At 40.4% G+C, this 21,192-nt stretch overlaps 1 protein-coding gene and 1 non-coding gene across 5 annotated transcripts in view; one reads left to right on the top strand and one right to left on the bottom strand.

The window, feature by feature from the left end:
• TTLL11 (tubulin tyrosine ligase like 11) overlaps positions 1 to 21,192 on the top strand; it is a 236,538-nt gene that overhangs the window by 34,725 nt on the left and 180,621 nt on the right. For all 4 annotated transcript variants that reach the window (XM_064490492.1, XM_064490493.1, XM_010998078.3 and 1 more), the window contains exons 2-3: positions 8,523 to 8,619; positions 14,243 to 14,376. In XM_064490492.1, coding sequence (XP_064346562.1) covers positions 8,523 to 8,619; positions 14,243 to 14,376 — 231 coding nt within the window. The remainder of the gene's footprint in view (positions 1 to 8,522; positions 8,620 to 14,242; positions 14,377 to 21,192) is intronic.
• TRNAA-CGC (transfer RNA alanine (anticodon CGC)) lies at positions 9,411 to 9,482 on the bottom strand. Its single transcript has one exon. It is a non-coding gene; the product is annotated as a tRNA-Ala (tRNA).

Genomic DNA, 21,192 nt, shown 5'->3' with positions numbered 1-21,192 from the left:
GAACAAGCCTGTGACACTGTGGGAGGAGACTACACAGGACATGAATTCCAGGAGGCAGGGATCAGTGGAGACCCTCTTAGAGGCTTCCGACCACCGATGGGTAGGTGGGGGAGAGGGGAGAAAGAAGAATAAAGTGTCTCTGCCCTGAAGCATCCTGTCTGGTAGGGAGGCAGTCATGTAAACATAAACACCCTACGGGCAGCGGCGGTACCTCGGGCACCCACAGAGTGCGGCGGGAGCGCTGGAGAGAAATCCAGTGCCCGCCTGAGGGCATCGTGGAAGGTTTCCCAGGTGCAGGTGAACCGCGTGTTCTTATTCAAGAGCCGACCTAATGATGCTTGGTGTTTGGTTGGCATCTTTTTTCATTGAAGTCACTCACTGAGGCGATTTCCTTGGACATTCAAAATAATAACTATCCCATCTAACAGCCATTGACTGCTTACAAAGTGCTTTCTCACGCATTACCTCAGCCTCCATAGCAGCCCTGGGAGGCAGACAGGCTTTATTGCTGCCACTTTCCTCCGTTGTGGATGAGCTGCTGAGGTTAGAGGGGCGAGGTCAGGACGTCCAAGTCTCTGGGTGGGTTGGGGCCTGAGCCAGGGTCTTCCTAGTCCAAGCGTGTTGCTCTGGCCGCAACACCTCCCGTATGTCCACCACCGCCCCCCAACCCGAGTGCTTTAGGCCCCTCATTTTAAAAAAGCAATTTGGGTCCTTTCCCCCCAAAGGTGCTTTACACAGATGCTTGCCCAGATCAAAGCTTATTTGCCACTTTTATGCCCAATCACTTGAAAGGTTTTTCTGTTCATGAAGAAGCTTTATGAAGGAAATCGTTCACAAAGTAGAGAAATGTGAATTGTGCTTTCATCAGCATTCACTGGGAAATTTCATTTTGCAGAAATCCCTCGGGGGGTTTGGACTTGCTCTTTGGGCCATTAGAAGAGCGACCGGAACATCGGTCCCTCAAGCACAAATATGCTCAAAGGACATAATGCTCTCAGTTCTCGTAAGAGCCTGGCTATTGCAAGGTTTTTTTGTTTTTTTTTTTCAAAGTCCTTTTGGGCAAGACGGAGAAGGATTTTGGGTCCACAGAGGTATGTTCGCTGAAGGAGAAACTTCCTTTGTGACAAAGATGGTAGCAGGTGGGGTGAAAGTAGATTAGTTTCTCTAGTCCACGTGTGACTTTACCATGGTCGTGATCAGCTCCAGAGCAGTTGTGTGCAGTTAAGAGCCTGGGCCATGGGGTCTGGCAGACCTGGATTTGCTCCTGACTCTGCTCTTACTAGCTCCGTGTCCTTGGGAAAATTATTGATTCTCCCCAAGCTTCGGTTTCTTCATCTGTAAGTAGGATTAATAGACACTCCCTTATCGTGAGATTGTTGTGAGGAGTAAATGAGGTAATATATGTAAAGTGTTTAACACGTAGATGTGGTAATAGGCATCACATAAAAATGCTAACTTTAATGATGATGGTGATGATGTTGTATTTGAGTAGCTGCCATTCCTGAATGCCTTTATTCACATATTCATTCATGAAACACACCAGATGTTGCTAACAATCGTGTCTGTGAACAACTGGGGGCTTCCGGGAGTCTTTGATTCTCCTACAACCACATGGAAAATATTATGCATGTCTGTTTTTCTGGAGAGACTCTCAAAGTGAGTCTTGACCCCCCAAAAGGTTAAAATAAATAAAGTCTTGGGCTTGGTGTTAGAGATACACAAGATTAGGAAGGTGTCTTCATCTTTGAAGAGTCTGCAGTGTCGGGGAGCAGACAGACTTGCAGATGAGCCATTGCTGGATGACGCGTGAAGGGTCTGAGTGATGGAGGCCATGAGGAAGGGGGAGCTGGTGAGACAGCTTCATGGAAGGAAGGGGGCAGATGGTCAGGCTGAGCTGGAAGATCCCAGGCGGATGGAGTGGCATGTAGGAACCCAGGCCACAAAACAGTAAAGTGCTGTTTACTTAATGTCGAAAGGAGCCTGGCCGTGACAGTGCAAGTGCCCAATGTGCGCATGGCCCCGCTGGAGGCGAGCACTTTGGCAGAGGGGAGTTTGGGAAGTGTCTTTGAGACCAGGCTGGGAGCTTAGTTGTGGGGAGAGTGTTGGCAAAGGAGTGACACGGTCAGAGCTGTGTTTAAAAAAAAAATCCCTCTGTGTGTGGGGTAGACGGGAAGGGGAGACCTTGGTGGGGCGGGGAGGGGGAATGTTGGGGAGGAGGCTGGTTAGTCCTCATCCAGGGGAGAAACGAGGCCCCAAATTAAGGCAGTGGGGATTCAGAAAGGAGAGGAAACTTACAAATAAATGAGGAGATAAACCAGAAGACTTGCTGACCAGTGGGCTATTGGGGAGGGAGAGGGTATCAGGAGGATTCGCAGAATTACGACTTCTCATTTGCCTGGGGTCTGGGACCCACTGGACACCTGGTTAGACATCACTGGAGACCTGAGACAAGAATTTCAAATAGTTCCTGGTCCTAGAAATTCAGTGTTACGAGGGAGATAAAGGTTACACATGAAATACATAACAGTACATATTATAGGCATGGGAAGGAAGTACTGAAGACACCAGCAAAGTGATCATGGGGGGCCCAAGTAGTTCCGAAGCTCTCCACATCATCATGTCGAACGGGCAGTTGTTAAGACCCATCTTGCAGGACCTCTCAGCCACATCTCCTACCTGATCTTCCTTCCCATCTCAGCTCTAGTAGCCCTTTCTCAGGAGCAGGGTGACCATTTAATTTGTTGCCCAAACTGGGATACATTTGAAAGTGAAAAGAGGTGCTATTAATGATGACACCAGGACAACAGGCGTAGACTGGAGCTGTCCTGGGCTGGTGAACACGTGGTCTCCTGACTCAGAGCGCCTTCTCCGACCTCCCCAATGTGCTCAGTCCCCTGTGTTCTCGTTGCTGCCCGGGTCGCATTTCAGTCCTTACTGTGGTTTGTGGCGATACCCTGGATTCCACTCTTTCTCCCCATGGACTGAGCACTCCGTGAAGGCAGACGTGTTCCCATGTGTCTTCATCACCTGAGACACACGGTGCCACAGAGTAGGTTCTTAACATATAATGAGTAAATAAATCAATGATGAACTCAGATTTGTATTGTTCTGTGGAGCGTACAAAGCATTTTCATTTCCAGTATCTTGTTTGGTCCCTGTTGCTACCTGGTTTTCTCATCTCAGTCTACTGAGGACACGGAGGTTCTGGTTGTTTACAATCTTACAGTTAGTAAGTGAACAGAGAAAGCCTAGAAGTCTCAGGTCTTCTGACTCCAAATCCAGTGCCTTTTCCAAAAGGGTTTAAGGAAGAGTAAAGGAAAGATGACTCCCAGATTTAGAGTCTGGGTAACTGGGACGATGGCGATGAACTTGAGAATGGGGAGTAGGGACTCTGAGAAGTGTTTGTCAATTTTCAATTGCCCCATGAAAATCCACGTGGCATTCCAGGCTCCAGAGAGCTCAGAGTAAAGTCATGAATGGCCCCTTAGCCTGGGGGGTGGGGCATAAGCAGGTAGTTTTTTGTTGTTGTTGTGGTTGTGGTTGCTTTATTTAGAACATAAAATTTACCATCTTAACCATCTTTAAGTGTACAGTTCACTGGTGTTACATTCACAGTGTTGTGCAACCATCACTACCATCTATCTCTAGAACTTTTTTCATCTTCCCCAAACTGAAACTCTATACACATTAAACAATGACTCCCCATTTCCTGTCCCCCCAGCCCCTGGAAACCACCATCCCACTTTCTATCTCTGTGAGTTTGACTACTCTAGCTACCGCATATGAGTAGAATCATACGTTTGTCCTTTTATGTCTGACTTATTTCATTTAGCATAGTGTCTTCAGGGTTCATCCATGTTGCAGGAGGTGTCAAAATTTCATTCCTTCTTAAGGCTGAGTCATATTACAGTGTGTGTGTATACCACATTTTGTTCATCTGTTGATGGCCAGTCAATGAACACTTGTGCTGCTTCTACCTTTTGGCTATTGTGAATAATGCTGCTGTGAATGTTTGGGTACCAACATCTGTTCGAGTCCCTGATTTCAATTCTTTTGTGTATATACCCAGAAAGGAAATTGCTGTATCATGTGATAATCTTGTTTTCCACAGTGGTTTTTTACATTCCCAATGCACGGGGGTCCAATTTCTTGACATCCTCATCAACATTTGCTATTTCCTTTTTATTATTATTTTTTATAATAGTCATCCTAATGGGTGTGAAGTGGTTTTGATTTGCATTTTCCTAATAATTAGTGATGTTGAGCATCTTTTCATGTGCTTATTAGCCATCTGTAAATCTTCTTTGGAGAAATGTCTATTCAAGTTCTTTGCCCATTTTTCAATTGAAAATGTTTTTGTTGAGTTGTAGGAGTTTTAAAAATATATATTCTGAATACTAATCCCTTATCAGATGTATGATTTTCAAATATTTCCCCCCTCCCCCATTCCATGGATTGCCCTTTCATTCTGTTGACAGTGTCCTTTGATGCAAAAGTTATAATCTTGATGAAATTTAATTTATTTACTTTTTTCTTTTGTTGCCTATGCTTTTGGTGTCATATCCAAGTAATCATTGTCAGGTCCAATGTCATGAAACTTATCCCCTATATTTTATTCTAAGAGGTTCATAGTTTTAGTTCTTGTGATTGGGCCTTTGACCCACTTTGAGTTAATTTTTGTATATGGTGTAAGGTAAGGGTCAAAATTCATCTTTTTGTATATGAGTATCCAGTTTTCTCAAAATCAGTTGTTGAAAAGACTGATTTCTTTTCTCCATTGAATAGTCTTGTCATCCTTGTTGAAAATCACTTGACCATATATGGGAGGATTTATTTGGGTTCCCTGTCTTATTCCATTGGTCTATATGTCAGGCTTTCGGCCAGTACCATACTGGTTTTTTTTTTAATTTAATTTTATTATTTTTGATTTAGAGCTGTTTTAGGTTCACTGTAAAATTGAGCAGAAGGAACAGAGATTTCCCATATAATCACTGCCTTCACATATGCACAGCCTCCCTGACTATCACAATCCCACCCCAGAATGGTATGTTTATTAACATCAGTGACCCTAGATTGACAGATCTTTATCACCCAAAATCCATAGTTTATATTAGTTTTCACTTTTGGTGGTGCACACTCTGTGGGTTTAGACAAATGTATAATGACATGTATTCATCATCATGGTATCATACAGAGTAGCTTCACTGCCCTAAAAATCTTCTGTGCTTTACCTATTCATCTACTAACCCCTGGCAACTACTGATCCTTTCACTGTCTCCATAGTTTTGCCTTTTCTAGAATGTCATTTAATTGGAATCATGCAGTATGTAGCCTTTTCAGATGGGCTTCTTTCACTAAGTAATACGTGTTTCCATGTCTTTTCACGGCTTGATAGCTCATTTCTTCTTAGCACTAAGTAAAATTCCATTACTGGTTATACCACGATTTATTTATTCACCCACTTACTGAAGGACATCTTGGTTGCCTTCAAGTCTTAGCAATTATGAATAAAGCTACTATAAACATTTGTGTGGAGGGTTTTTTGTAGACATAGTTTTTAATCTGGGTAAATACCAAGGAACACAACTGCTGGATTAGTTTTGTAAGAAACTGCCAAACTGTCTTCCAAAGTGGCTTCACCATTTTGCCTTCCCACCAGCAGTGGATGAATTCCTGTTGCTCTACATCCTCACCAGCATTTGGTGTTGTCAGTTTTGGATTTTGGTCATTCTAATAGATGTGGGTAGTGGTATCTCATTGTGATTTTATGCACCATTTTTGATTACTTTGATTAGCTTTGTTACAAGTTTTGGCATCAGGAAGTGTGACACCTCCAAGATCCTTTTGGCTATTTGGAATCCCTTGATATCCATATGAAATTTAGGATGGATTCTATTTCTGTAAAAAAAAAAAAAGCCATTGGAATTTTGGTAGGGATGGCATTGATTCTGTAGATCACTTTGAGTAGTGTTGACATCTTAATAATATGAAGTCTTCCAATCCTTGAACATGGGATATCTTTCCACTTCTGTGTGTCTTTCATTTCTTTCAGCAAAATTTTGTAATTTTCAGTGTACAAGCCAATGTACAAGTTAGCCCCTTGGTTAAGTCAATTCCTAAGTATTTTATTCTTTTAGATGCTATTGTAAATTGAATTGTTTTCTTAGTTTCCTTTTTGGACTGTTCATGGTTAATATATAGAAGACCAACTGATTTTTGTTCATTGGCTTTGTACCCAGCAACTTTGCTGAGTTCATTTATTATTTCTAACAGTTTGTGTGTGTGTGTGTGTTTGTGTGTGTATAATCTTTAAGATTTTGTACATAGAAGATCATGTCATCTGCAAACAGATAATTTTACCTCTTCTTTTCAATCTGCATGCCTCTTTCTTCTTTTTCTTGCCTGTTACTCTGGCTAGAACTTCCAGCACTTCGTTGAATAGAAGTGGGGAAAGTAAGTATCCTTGTCTCATTCTTAGTATTAGAGGAAAACCTTTCAGTCTTTCACCATTGAGCATGGTGTTAGCTGTTGAAGCAGCTTTTTAAAAGATCTTAAAAAGATATGGGATTATGAGGTCCTGGGGCCTATTTAAAATTGTGTTTCTCTGTGTTCTCAGCACCTAACAGAGGGTCCGGCAATAGTAATTATCAAATAAATTGATTTTTTTAAAAAGGCAGTTTTTCAAAACTGAATGAGCTAAGGGCTCTGAATGAAAGGTTAATTTAGGAATCATGAATGTGGCAAAGATGGAAGGACCGTTTTAAGGGTGATAAGGAGTCCTCAGTTGTCCACGGGCACAGAGCAGGTGTTGGTCCCCCAGTGAGGGCAGCAAAGCCACTTGGATCTCAGTAAACTTTGCTTGGACAGTCTGCTTTTTAGAGAAACCTCCCTGGTTAAGGCGTTCTTCCCTTCTCTATATTAGCACTTAACAGCTGGAAGAAAACGACATATGTTGTATCTCTTTGTGTTTATGACTACAGAGTTAATAACTTCAGTCCTTAGGATGCAAAGAAAATGAGTGAAGTGCTATAAATTATAGATGGAAGTTGTTAATGCTAATAGAGTGTGTAACATATGCCTCACTTTGGCACAGTTTTGAAATAATGTGAATGATTTAAAGGACTTGAGTCTGTTTGCCTTCATTTTAATTTGGAGTCGTTGGAAAGCATTGAGTCACCACCATTTCATTAGTGATGCTGTGTTCTTCCATTGGAACTTAGCCCTCTCAGCTTGCAGCAGATAAAAATTCTGGTCAACTCAAGCCTTAGGGTGGGAAAATTGGATGATTTTATTTAATGTGTTGGTGTTTCTCTTCATTTGGACTTTTAACAAGCAGGTTCTAAATATGAACTAACATGGCCTCACTCTTTTCACAAGGGTCATCTGAGTTACACATTTAAAAAATACTTTGTATAAATGCAGAAGTTGTTGCTAACTGTAAGAAGCAGCAAGATGTTAGTAGGAAGAGTAGGCTATTTTGTCTTAGCGTGGGATTTTGCTGGTTGTGAATAATTGAACTGCTATAGCTTGTGCAAAAGGGATGCATTCTAAGGATGTGCGGCTGCCTTACAGGATCCAAGGGACAGCCGGGCTCAGAAGGGCCTGGGCTTAGGCCCTAGAAGCCCTAAGAACTGAGGTCACTCAGTCTGTGTTGCCAGGGCCACATGGCCTCATGTCCCCTTTTCTCTCTGCACCTGCTCCTTTCTCCTCTCTCAGTAGACTGGCTGCCTTTGCTTCTCTGTGCACACGGTCCAGCACAGCTGCCCGGCTCTGGCTTTTTATCATGTCCAGTTCAAGGGCCGGCAGAGGCTGCCCGGCATCTCTGATTTCCAAGTTCCTGGAAGAGAGAATCTGGTTATCTCATTGTGAGTCAGAGGACCACTCCTGGTTTGTTCATTTATTCATTCAAGAAGTCTCTGTTGAATGCCAGGAACTGTTTTAGGCACTGGGGATACATCCTGCCCTTGTGGACTTTGTGTGAGTGTGTGTGTGTGTGTGTGTGTGTGTGTGAGAGAGAGAGAGAGAGAGAGAAAGAGATTGGGCACTGGTTTGAATGTTGCAATTTTCAGAAAGTGAAATATAGTTTGGAATTCAGATAGACTTGGATTCAGACTTTGATTCCTCCCATTATTGGCTCTTTGTGACCTTGGGCATGTTAGATTACCTCTCTCAGCCCCAATTTCTTCATCATGTCCTTCATTAAAATGGGAATAATCTTTTCCTTGGATAGTTATAAAGATTCAAATGCAAGCGTGCCTGTAAAGCCACTAGGATAGTGCCTACCATGCAGAATCAGAACTCTGCCGCTCGGTGGGTGTGGCCCAGGAAAAGTCACTTAGCCTGTCTGAATCTGTTTCTTCACCCTTAAAATGGGAAAGACTTAGCTACTTCACATGCTTACTGTGAGGGTTAAATCATGTGATGTGTGCCCAGGTGCTGGGGATTGGTACGTAATAGACACTCAGTATCATAGCTGCTCCTCTTGCTCTTGTCATTAATCACATTTTCTCTCTCTCTCCTAGTTCCCATTTGGCCGACGCTTGCCTTGTGATATCTACTGGCACGGAGTGTCATTTCACGACAGTGACATATTCTCCGGTCAAGTGAACAAGTTTCCAGGTATCTGCTGTTACTGTTGGCATTTAAAAATGTTTTGAGGGCTGAGTCTTCTTGGACAAAAACATGACAGTGTTCTGAGATCAAACTGGAGGACCCTGAATTGGGAATTGCGGTCCACACTCTGCCTCAGTGCCCTGACCTTGAGAGCAAAGGTGATCAAGGCTTAACCCACCCAGGGTTTAAAGATTGCAGTTCAGTAACATCAAAAGACAGGTTCTTCTGGTCTAATTCCGCTGATGGAAGAACCTGATTTGCATTTTTTGGGTTTTACATATTATATGGGGGTGTCCTGGTGGGGGACTGTATTCTCAAAATGAAAAAATTAGGCTACTTCACTCAACTAATTTGCAGGAAAGAGAAGTACTAAAATTCTGGGACTTGATCACAGAAATGGGGTTAGCAGCTCTGACCTGAATATCATATTTGGAGGTACCATGTTTAAATCCAAATACAGCATCTCTATACTGGGAACAGAGCAGCCAGCCTCCGCCTTTAACCTGAAGATATTATCTAGTGAGACTGTTATCTGGAGAGACTGCAAGGAGGACTTGGTGCCAGATAAGTGCGATAGCCAGCACTTAAAAAACCCCCTCACTCTATTCCCAGCCTCCCCATGTGCCTTTTGATTTTATGTTTGATGTCTGCTGTGCTCTTCTGCTATGATTGCTATTCACGATTTTTTTTTCCCCATGAATGACTGCAGTTCTTCTTTTTTGGTCCAACTATTTTTATTTATTTTTAGGTTTTTTTGGGGGGGGAGGTAATTAGGTTTATTTATTTACTTTTTAAAAAGAGAGTACTGGGGATTGAACCCAGGACCTGGTACATGCGAAGCACGCGCTCTACCACTGAGCTATGCCCTCCTCCCACCATTCATTATTTTTAATGGCTAAGTGAAGAGGGTGGTTAAGGTGAGAGGGTGGTGCTTAGGGAGAAAGGAACATTTGGTCAATCTGGGTATGATCGTGGCCAGAGGGGTCTCTCTTATTTTCAGAAATTTTAACATAACAGGCACAAACCACATAGAATATAATAATAAATAATTTTTAAAAAATCACCCCAAATCCCATCCCTCATTTAACAAAACCACAAGGTGACTATTTCTGTATTTCCTCCAAGGCCTTAACCACATTTATGTATCAGTTTTACAGGTTGGCAACTGGAGTGTAGTCTCCTGACTGTCAAATGTTTTCTCTAGTGTTTCACTTATGCTTATTTTTAAAAGGAGAATCAACTTACTCTTTTTTTTTTTTTTTGGCATTCCATGCCTCATCTTTAAGAAAACCCAACATTTTACGCTGGCAAGTTGTACCATGTCCACTAGGGTTTTTTTTTTTTTTTTTTTTAACTAAATAACAGATTGGCATAAGCCGCTTGGCTCAGATTCACTTAGAAGGAGCTGGGGCAGGAAACACAGCTGGCCAGCCACTCAGTGTTAGGCATTTCTTTCCAGTGGTGCCATTGCAGGGGTTCCAGAGCTGGTCTCTGGCTCCTCAAGTGAAAGTTCAGGTTCAAGGAGACAAGATCCAAGTCGGTAAATGTGGGTCTGCCTGGGCTTGGAAACGCTGTAGGGGCCAATAACTCACATAGCTACTCCGTCACGTAGCTTCCAGGGTCCCCCCTGGGGTCATGCTGAGTTACAAGTTTCACTCCACTCAGGAGAGCCTGGAGCTGTGGCTTCCTACCAGGCACTTATGCAATATGCCAATGAGGGATCACTTTAACCATATGCTTTGTTGTCTAGTAGCACAACTAACTCCACCTTTATTGATTTCCTGGGGATCAGAGCTAGAAAATGAGCCCAAGGTCAGTTTTGTTCTTGGAGGAGAACGGGTTTTGCTGAAGAACAAGCAGGACTCTTGCAGCCAGGGTTCTTGTACAGTTTAATGTACAGTTTACAATTTTCTCTGTCTTGCTGCTCCTAAAAGGTGACTTTTTGATGCCACTGAAAGGACTTATTGGGATATTGGGAGAAGATAATTTGGACGAGAACAATTCTTTGAATGAGGACAGAATTCCCGAGACATGGATTATCATATGAGGCTTCCTTTCCATTTTCGCCATTGGCTCCTGCCTCGTCTGATGGCTGAAAGGAGGAATTAAAGGAAATAGCTCTCCATTCGGGACACAAATAGAAATATGGGAAAGAAAATGACCCTCAAAGGACTAGTTTCAGGAAAGGTGATGTAGAAATAGTCATTCTAAAGAAGCAAGGATGCCCCATCTCATATTCCACGTGCCAGTGACTGGAACATACAATTTTCCACTTTACTAACAGCAGTTAATTAGCTCTAATGACAAAGCAGGCTCTCCAGGCAGTGGAAACACCGTCTGCCCTGTGAGAGACAACAGCCCTTAGCAAAGGGGTGAGTACAGAATGGTCTGTACTTTGGCTCCAGTTCATGTCTAAGCTTATCTTCTGTCTCTCATACATCCCCTTATTCTGAAAATGCATCTAGTACGCATTGCACATCACTTAGAGCAAGTTCGAGTGGACGTGCCAGGCAAGGGGTAAACGCTTCACATGCTGAATAAACGGGAAACTTCTGGAAAACATATGTAACTAATTTATTTGGTTCTTGTCAGCATGTTAGATTTTAGCCACTTTTCTATGGGCAATTTCCTTCAAGATATGTTATTATATCTTAAGATTTTCACTAAAAATAATCTGGTTTAGATATGTCATTGCTTTAAGAAAGCCCAGAGCTGTCCGTTCTCAGCTTCCAAGCAATCGTGTTTTGCTGAGTTTCTGGGGCTGAGATGTACGTAGCAGGTGGCGGGTGGTATCTGAGATCCCACCCTGAAGAGGGGACTTTGTCAAAGGAGGAGAGGGCTCCAGGCAGGAAACACGTGAAATACAAATTCAGTGCTATGCTAGAGGAGGCTTGGGATGCTGTGAGAGTTTGGAGCAAGGGCATGTGACCCAACCCAGATTTGCTTGGGGAGCAGGCTGGGTAAGAGGTCCTGGAGCAGAGGATGGAATGTGAGCTGAGCCTCCATGGATGGATGGGCCCGACCCCATTGTGAAACAGGGTGGCAGAGCTGGTGCAAAGAAGGCTTCGCATGTTGCTCATGCAGCAAAGGGCAAGTGGCCCACGATAGTTAGAAAGGGCCGAGTGTGATGGCGCAGTGGAGCCGTGGGTGATAGGCAGGGCCGGAAGGTCACAAGGAGCCACTGAGGAATTTCTAAGCCAGAGAGCGACACTGGACAGCTCGAGTTTTCAAAAGATCCGCCCGAGGGGACGCGTTGGAGGGGAAGAGAAAGGCTGAGAGAGGAAACAGCTAAGAGGCTACTGCAGTATCCAGGCAAAAGATGAAGCAGAGAAGAGGATGCATCTGAAAGTACTTATTTGTTGTTTGGTGGTTATAATGTGTTTTTGCCAAGAATCATTGTTATACAAGATACTTGGATTGAATAGGGCTCCAAACGTAGCCCAGATTTTGCTTTTTGATTTTGTTTTGCTGTGTTTTGTTTAGTTGGGTTAAGTAGGTCTGTGTGGGCAAGCCTGAGGCTCAAACTCCGTTACACTCCTGTGTTCCTCCAATGGGGTGAGACCGCCTGCCCCAGGCCTGGAGACTCCAGTGCAGCAGACAGAAGAACCCAGGCCCAGGAACGGGGGTAAGAGGCCATCTCCTGGGGGAGAATCTCCAGCCTGAGTTTTCCCCAGCCCACAGGGGAACTTCCATAATAGGGACATCTAGGGCTAGACCTTGAGAAGCCCAGGTAGGCAGTCAGCCGCAGAGGAACTTGTTAATTCAGCATGAGTCCAGACACTGGGCTAAAGTCACAGGTGGGAGGACTCCAGCCCTTGCAGGGAGGCCTGCGGGGCACAGAGGAGGAACACTGGCGAGAACAAGGCAAAGGCATTGCCAAGGCAGCCACTCAGGCACCAGGAACCAAAGGCAGGTGGCCACAATTTTGTAACAAGCAACGGAGCCTCAGAGAAATAGGTAAAATCCTCCTTAGTACAAAGAAGGGGTCAAAGTTAGAGCAGGGGAGTGAGCTGGTGGTTGGACCGAGGGCTTCCAAGTTGGGTCAGAATGGGTCTCAGAGCCTAGGGCGGGGTCACAGGTAGGGGTCAGGTGTTGTAGCTCCTTAGAGAAGGGAAGCTGTAAGGTGCTGTCTTCCAGTCGGTTATGAAGGTTTTGAGTTTACTGCTATCACTAAAATGTTAAGTACAACTAAGAAGTCTCCAAAGAAGTTGAAATTTTGTTTTGTGTACTTTGTGCTCGGCTCCAGGGTTTATAACTCAAAAATTCTAATTTCGTCGGGGAATAAAAGGAAAGAGCTATCATTTTCCGGACTCCTACTGATTTCTTGGGAAGCTCGGAAAAGAGTCCTCAGTGAGTTTTCTTTAATATCGGAGAGTCCGCGTTAGAGCACAGTTTATTAGTGCCTTTTAAGCGCCTTTATTTCTTACTTAATCCTTCTCTGTCTCCTTCTAAACGAGAACTAAGAACATGGGCCCTGACATCTTGAAGCTGCGATCTTTAGATCTTTATTGCTTTTTTTAATATGCTGAGGGAAGCAAGAAATAGATTATTAAAACCTCATTCTCAAACGTTCACTCTTTGCTTCCTGAACATGGGGGTTTATAGCAACCTCATGTGTTCTGACTGTGCCCGTTGGAATGTGATAATTTGGACATGTCAAACTGACGTGAAACCATGTACTTTCTATTAAAATCTACTTTGCTAAGCAGATTTCTGGTTTCGCTAATGGGACCATGTAGCCTCTTTCAGGGTGAGGGCCATTTTTTGTCTTCTTTCTTTGGAGCAGTGATATTTACCTTAAGAAATAAGCATGCTAAAGCTGAAAATAATTTTTACCGATCTGCCTAAAATTTGCTAAGATGTCTACTCAGTTTCTTTTTCTTGCCAGAGTTTCTAAAGATATTACAAGAAAAAAAAAACCCCACCATTCTTTTAAAATGTTTTGTAAGTGACACATTTCAGTCCCCTCTGGGCAAGTTAATGAGATCTGATCAGTGTCCGTTTCAGTTCTTACAACTGAAGAACTCCTATGGATTCCATTTTTTCCCCTTAAACTGTAAATTATGCTGTGATAGCCTCTTTACTTCCTGTCTTTATTTCAAGGAGACAGATTTTCTGCTGAAAGATGTGTATTTTTCCATTTTATACCTTTAATACTCATGAAAGAGGAAAACAAAGCAAGTTAATTAAGCTTCTCATAATGGAACCAGAGTCCACATGGTAATATTCTCTCGGGTATAAGATGGAAGGAATATGTGTGGTGGCCCCCCAGTTAAAGAGGATATTAATTTTTAAGTGTAAAATATAAATCTTTCTCTTTATTCATTATCTAGGGGGCTGACACAGAAAGGAATAATAAACTAGGTAGAAACTCATTCTTTCAAATTGATACTTCATTTTTATAAGGAGAAAAAGATATCGGTCTATAACCTCAAGTTTGTCATTAATTTGGTAGGTCTTTCCAAACCACGAATCACCGCTGTGGGGAACAGCTCATACCATTTTTTTTTTAAATCCTGTCTGAAAAAGTGAAAGTGTCGGGCGGGTGGTTTTAAAAGTCCCAAATAACGGCTGTTTTATAGCTAGTGGCCCACTGTTGTTCAAACCTCACAGCTTCTCTTCTCCCCAGGCATGACGGAGATGGTGCGTAAAATTACTCTGAGCAGAGCGGTGAGGATCATGCAGAATCTTTTTCCTGAGGAGTACAACTTCTACCCTCGCTCCTGGATTCTGCCCGACGAGTTCCAGCTCTTTGCTGCTCAGGTAGATGGCTCTCCATCCCCATGACCCTTGAATTCCATCGTGGTTGCCACTGTGTCCTGGGTCCTGTGTGCTGGGGGCTGGGGCAGGGGGTCCCCCAAAAGCTGGGATTGGCTAAGGGGGTGTCTGAACAGTACACAGCAGGTGTTGCAGTGATCAAGGTGGCCTGCAGAGTTAACCAGTAGGATGACAGACAGGTAAACGGAAGAAGTGGGTCCTGACCCAAGGAGACAAGCCCGAGGCTGATAACAGCAGCTAGATCATAGCCTCAGGGCGTCTGGAGAGCCAGGGAGACAGAGCTGGAGCAGGTGGTCGAGCCCACAGTGGACTGGGGCTGTCAGGGTGACTCCCAGAGGTGTGATCTCCCCAGCATCCCCTGCTATGAAATGTGGGCGGTGGGGCTCCATGTCGAGACCTGTGAGTAGGTCTGACAAACTGTAGGACACTTTTAAGTGTCCTGCTTTCCATTTGTTCCACTATCAATTCCACGTGGAAACACTGAGCAAAAACAGCTTGAAGTGGTCATTTTTTTAAAAAAAGCTCTCTGTGGGATGGTGGTCACATGGGTCTGAATACATTTCTTAAAATTCTTTGAGCTATCAACTTAAAATGGGTGCACTTTGTGGTACGCAAATTATGCTTGAATGCGGTTAATTAGGAAAATAAACTGTCAGCTGGTCCCCATACTCACCCCTCAATTTCCCACTTCTGTGGCTCTGCTCACACTATTGTCCCTAAGTGGAATACCTTTCCGCCCCATTTCTGCAACTCTGTATTTAAGCAGTCTGCAAGGCTGAATTCAAATGAGATACAGACTGTGTCTTCAAAATCAGAGAAGTGAGAAGAGCATCGCCATCACCCCGAAAAGTCCCTCTGTGCCTCTTTGCAGTCAGTCCCCTCCACCCCCAGCCCAGGCAACCGCTCAGCTGCAGTCTCATTATCGGTTCGTTTTGCCTGCTCAAGAAATTCATATAAATAGAGTTATACAGTATGTACTCTTTGGAGTCTTTTTTTTTTCCTTTTGGAACTGTGTTTTTAAGATTCATCCACGTTTTTTGTGTGTATCAGTAGTTCCTATTTTTATTGCTGAATCGTGTTGCGTTATAAATCTACCACAGTTTGTTTATCTATTTACCAGTGGATGGGCATCTTGGTTATTTCCAGTTTAGGGATATTATAAATAAAGCTGCCATGACTATTCATATACAAGTCAGTTTGTGGTGGATGTATGTTTTCATTTCCCTTGGGTAAAAGCTAGGAGTGGAATTTCTCGATCATACAGTATACGTCTGTTTAACTTTATGAGAAATTGCCAAACTGGACCACATGGCACTCCCTCCAGCAGTGTAGGAAAGTACCCTTTGTTCCATGTCATTGCCAATACTTGTATTGTTAGTCTTTTGAATTTTAGACATTCAAGTAGATGTGTAGTTGTATCTCTTTATGGTTTTAATTTATACCTCCCTAATGGCTAGATTTTGAGCATCTTTTTATGTGCTTTTGGGCCATTTGAATATCTTCTTTTGTTAGGTGTATATTCAAAACTTATGCTGACATCCATTAGCATTTTATTTTTATTTATTAATTTATTGTAATTAATTATCGACGTATAGTCAATTACAATGTGTCAATTTCTGGTATAGAGCATAATGTCTCAGTCATTAGCATTTTATTTTTAAGTTGTAGGTTCTTTATATATTCTGGATACAACTCTTTTGTATGTGTATTGTGATGTGTCTGTGGATTGTGAATATTTTCTCACACTTGTTTTCAGTCTTAACCTTGAATTTTTCACTTTTTAATTCTGTCTTTGGAAGAGCAAAAAAGTTTCTAATGTTGATAAAGTTGAATTTATCAATTATTTCTTTTATAGTTTGTGCTTTTTGAGTGGTTTTTAAGACATCCTTGCCTAACTAAAGGTTGTGAAGATTGTATACTTTGTTTTTTCTAGAAACTTTGCAGTTTTAGCTTTACATTTATGTCTGTGATCCATTTCAAGTTAGTTTTGGGGTATGACATGAGATTAGAACTGAAGTTTACTTTTTCCCTCCCATATGAATATTCAGTTGTTTCATCATCCTTTGTTGAAACGAATGTCATTTTCCCCATTGAGTTACCTTGGCATCTTTTTGAAAATGAGTTGCCCATATATGTTTTGAGCTGTTTCTGGACTCTGTTTTGTTCCATTTATCTGTACGTTTATTCTTAGGTTACTATCCCCCATTATCTTGATTACTATGGCTTTATAGTCGGTCTTAAAATCATGTAGTGCAAGTCTTCTCATTTTGATTGTCTTCAGAATTGTTTTGGTTATTATAGGTCCTTTGCATTTCCATGTCAATTTTGTAATCAGTTTGTCCATTTCTACATAGCCTGCTGGGACTTTGGTATTGCATTGAATCTACAGATCAGTGTGGAGACAGTGAACATTTTAACAATGTTGAATCATCTAATCCATGACAATTTATTTTCATTTATTTATATCCTCCTTAATTTATCTCAACAATGTTTTATAGTTTTCAGCGTACAGGTCTTGTACATACTTTGTTAAATTTGTCCTCAAGTATTTTCACTTTTTATGCTATTGTAAATGATATTTTTTGAATTTCATTTTCCCATTGTTTGTTGCTAGGCTATAGCCATCCAGTTGTCTTTTTAATTTTGAGCTTCTATCATATGACCTTACTCGAGTCTCTTATTAGTTCTAGACGTTCTTTTTGGTAGATTTGTTATGACTTTTTATGTATACAGTTAGCTCATTTGTGAATAAATGTATTTTATTTATTTGTTTCTAAGCTACGTGCCTTTTATTTCCTCTTTTTGTTAAACTGCACTGGGCTAGGAACTCCAATACAGTATTGAATAGAAATGATTACATGCTAGTCTTAGGGGAAAAGCATTCAGCCTTTTCACTGTTACATATGATGTTAATTATAGGTTGTTCATAGACGCCCTTTATCAGGTTGTGGAAGGTACTTTCTATAGTTTGCAGAAAGTTATTCATCATGAATGGGTGCTTAATCTTATTAAATGCCTTTCCTGTATCTGTTAATATGATGATTTTTCTCTTTATTCTGGTAATATAATAAATCACATTAATTGGTTTTTTAAAATGTTAAACTTGCATTCCTGATATAAATGCTACTTGGTTATGATGTATTGTCCATTTTATATTTTATATACAGCTAAACTATTTGCTGATATTTTGTTGGGAATTTCTGTGTCTTTGCTCATGAGAAATACTGGTATGTGATATTTTTGGTTTTTGTTATAAGGCAGGCCTTATTAAATAAGACAGCAAATGTTTCTTCTACTTTTTTGAAGATTTTATTATAAGATTGGTATTATTTCTTTCTTCAATGTTGAATAGAATTTACTATTGAAGATATTTGGGCATGGAGCTTTCTTTCCGGGCACATTTTAAGTTATGAATTAAATTTTAAATACATATAAGACAATATATGCCTTTCAAGGAATTAGTCCGTTTCATTTAAATTGTCAAATTCTACTGACATAAATTTTTGAAAACAGTATTCCCTTATTAATTTTTAGGGTCTATGAGATAAGTAATGATCTTCCCACTTCATTGCTGGTATTGGTATTTTGTGCTTTTTTCATGATCAATGTAGGTAAAGGTTTATCAATTTTGTTGATTTTTTTAAAGAACTTACAATTTTATTGCTTTTCTCTGTTCATTTTCTTTATCATTGATTTCTGATTTTTATTATTTCCTTTCTTTTACTCTTTTGGGTTTAATTGTCTCACCTTTCTCTAGATTTTAAACGAGGAACCTAAGTTCACTGATTTTTAAACACTGAAGCAATAAATTTCCCTCTAAGGACGGCCTTTAGATATATCTCAAAACTTTTTGTATGTTACATTTTCATTACCATTTATTTAAAATATTGTCTGATTCCCTTGAGATTTCTTTGACCAGTGAGTTATTTAGAAATGTGTTGTTTAATTTTTAAATAATTTTGGAATTTTCCAAATACCTTTTGTTTGATTTCTGATTTAATTTTGTTAACATCAGAGAGTGTATCAGTATTATCTCAGTCTCTTTAAACTTATTGAAAGTTATCTTATGGCCCAGATATTGTCTATTTTGGTGAATGTTTCATGGACACTTGAAAATATGTATCTTGGAATTGGTGTAACATCCTATAAATGTCCATTAGGACAGGTTGGAACTTGGTAATGCTCATGTATTCCTCACTAATTTACTGCCTATTTGTTCTGTCAGCTACTGAGAGATCATGATGAAATTTACACCTCCCACTGTGGATTGTCTACTTCTCCTTTTAGTTATGTCAGTTTTTGCTCCATGTACTTTGAAGCGCTGGTGTTAGCCTGATGACTTGACTCCTTTATAAAGTAAATTTATTTCTCCTAAAGCCTACCCTGATATCAATATAGTACCTCCAGCTTTCTCTGACTTAGTATTTGTGTGATGTATATATATGTTTTTTTTTACCTTTTTTTTAAAAAACTTTTAATCTAACTGGATTTTTAAAGAGTATTTCTTGTTGACATCATGTAATGGGGGTATGGTCTTTTATCCAGTTTGACAATCCCTGTCTTTTAATTGTCGTGTCAGCCCATTTACGCTTAACGCAATCATCAATATTATTGGATTCAAGTACACCATCTTGCTATTTCTTTTCTATTTATCCCTTATGTTTGGATTAACTGAATGTTTATAGTGTTTTATTTTATCTCCTCTTTAGGGTTATTAGCTATGCCTCTTTAAAAATTGTTTTCAGTTGTTATCCTATCCCTAGAATCCAGGGTTTACAATGAATCTTAAATTTATCATCTTTACCTTTAAGTATTGGATACTTCAAGTAAAATATAAGCACCTTACAACAGTACACTTCTGTTCCCAGTCTCGTCCATTGTGCTCTTGTCATATATTTTACTTCTATGTTATAAACCCCACAATACAGTGTTATTATTTTTTCTTTAAAAAGTCACTTATCTTAGAAAGAAACCAAAAAATGAATATATTTGTCTTCCATACTCACCCATATATTTACATTTCCAGCTCTCTTCATTCCTTTGTGTAGCTTTGGGATTCCATCTCGTATTCTATTCCTTCAGCTTGAAGAATTTTCTTTAAAATGTTTTTTGTAATGCAGGACTCCTGCTGTAAAATTCTCTCAGCTTTTGTTTGTTTGGAAATGCCTTCATTTTGTCTTTAGTTTTAAACCTGTTTTGAAATAATTTTGGACTTAAAAAAAAGTTGCAAAAATAATATATAGAGAGAGTTCTCATATACTCTTAATCCAGCTTCTCCTAATAGTAACATGTTATGTAATTACTGAAACTGGGAAATTAACATTGATGTAATATTACTAAATAATCTATACATCTTATTTGCATTTTTCCTGTTGTCCTACTAATGACCTTCTCTTTGGTACAGGATCCATTCTGTGTTCCCTCGTTGTGTTTAGTTGTCATTTCTCCTTAGTCTCCTCTGAGCAGTCTGTCTTTGTCTTTCATGACCTTGATTCTTTGGAAGAGTACTGGACAGTTTATTTTTTTGAGTGTCCCTCAATTTGGCTCTGATTTTTCTCATGATTAAATTCAGGTTACACATTTTTGGTAGAATATCACAAAAGTAATGCTATAACCCTCTCAGTGCAGCATTCAGAAGATACATGGTGTCAAGATGTCTTAATTCTGGTGATGTTAATTTCAATCACTTAGTTAAGGCAGTGTCTGCTAGGTTTCTCCACTATAAAGTTACTATTTTTTCCCTTTGCAATCATTAAGTATCTTGTGGGGAGATATTTTGAGACTAGGCAGATAGCCAATTTGTCTCATACTTTTTTAAAAAACAGCTTTAATTAAGGTATAATTGACATACAGTAAACTGTAAATATTTAAAGCATGCAGTTTGATATGTTTTGATATATGTAAAACCCCATAAAATCATCATCGCAATCAAGGTAATGAACATAATATCTATCACCCCAAAATGTTTCCTCATGTCTCTTTGTAGTCCTTTTGTTCTTTTCCTCCCTGCCCTCTACCTCCCATCACCAGGCAACCATGGATGTGTTTTCTGTCAAGATTAGTTTGCACTTTCTAGAATTTTATATAAATGGAACCATACAGCAGGTACTTTTGTGTGTGGGCGGGGGGAAGGGGGTGTCTGACTCTTCCACTCAACATAATTATTTTGAGATTCATCCATGTTGTAGTATTCATCAATAATTCATTCCTTCGTATTCTAAGGAGTATTTTATCAGTTTGTATTTACCAGTTTCTTATATCTTCAGTTGCTGCTGGATATTTGAATTGATTCCAGTTTTTGGCTGTTACAAATAAAGATGCTATGGACATTTGTGTATAAGTCTTTGTGTGGGTGTATGTTTTCATTTCTCTTGAGTTAATGCTTAGGAATAGAATGTCCGGATCATATAGTAGGTATCCATTTAATTTTAAAGAAAGTACCAGTTGTTTTCCAAAGTGGATTGTGCCATTTTATGTTTCCATCAACAACATGTGACCATTCTGGTTCTTCCACTCGTTTGCCAACACTTGGTAATAGTCAGTCTTTCTAATTTTAGCTGCTCTAATAGGTGTGTAGTGGTTTTTCATTGATTTTAATTTATATTTCTCTAATTATTTTATTTTATTTTATTTTATATTTTGGGGAGAAGGAAGGAATTATTACTTGCAGCAAGTAAGGATAACACAGGGTGAGGGTGGGGAGAGTATTTCTCAAAGCAGCGTCTCCTCTGAATAGCAAAATTGGGGAAGTTTTAAGCTACGGGCACTTGCAGGGGCATATTCATAAAGGGGCTTGAGGAG

This window comes from Camelus dromedarius, chromosome 10, assembly GCF_036321535.1.
Source record: "Camelus dromedarius isolate mCamDro1 chromosome 10, mCamDro1.pat, whole genome shotgun sequence".
NCBI lineage: Eukaryota > Metazoa > Chordata > Mammalia > Artiodactyla > Camelidae > Camelus > Camelus dromedarius.
The sequence above is the reverse complement of the archived record's forward strand: the minus strand, read 5'-3'. Positions and strand labels throughout refer to the sequence as shown.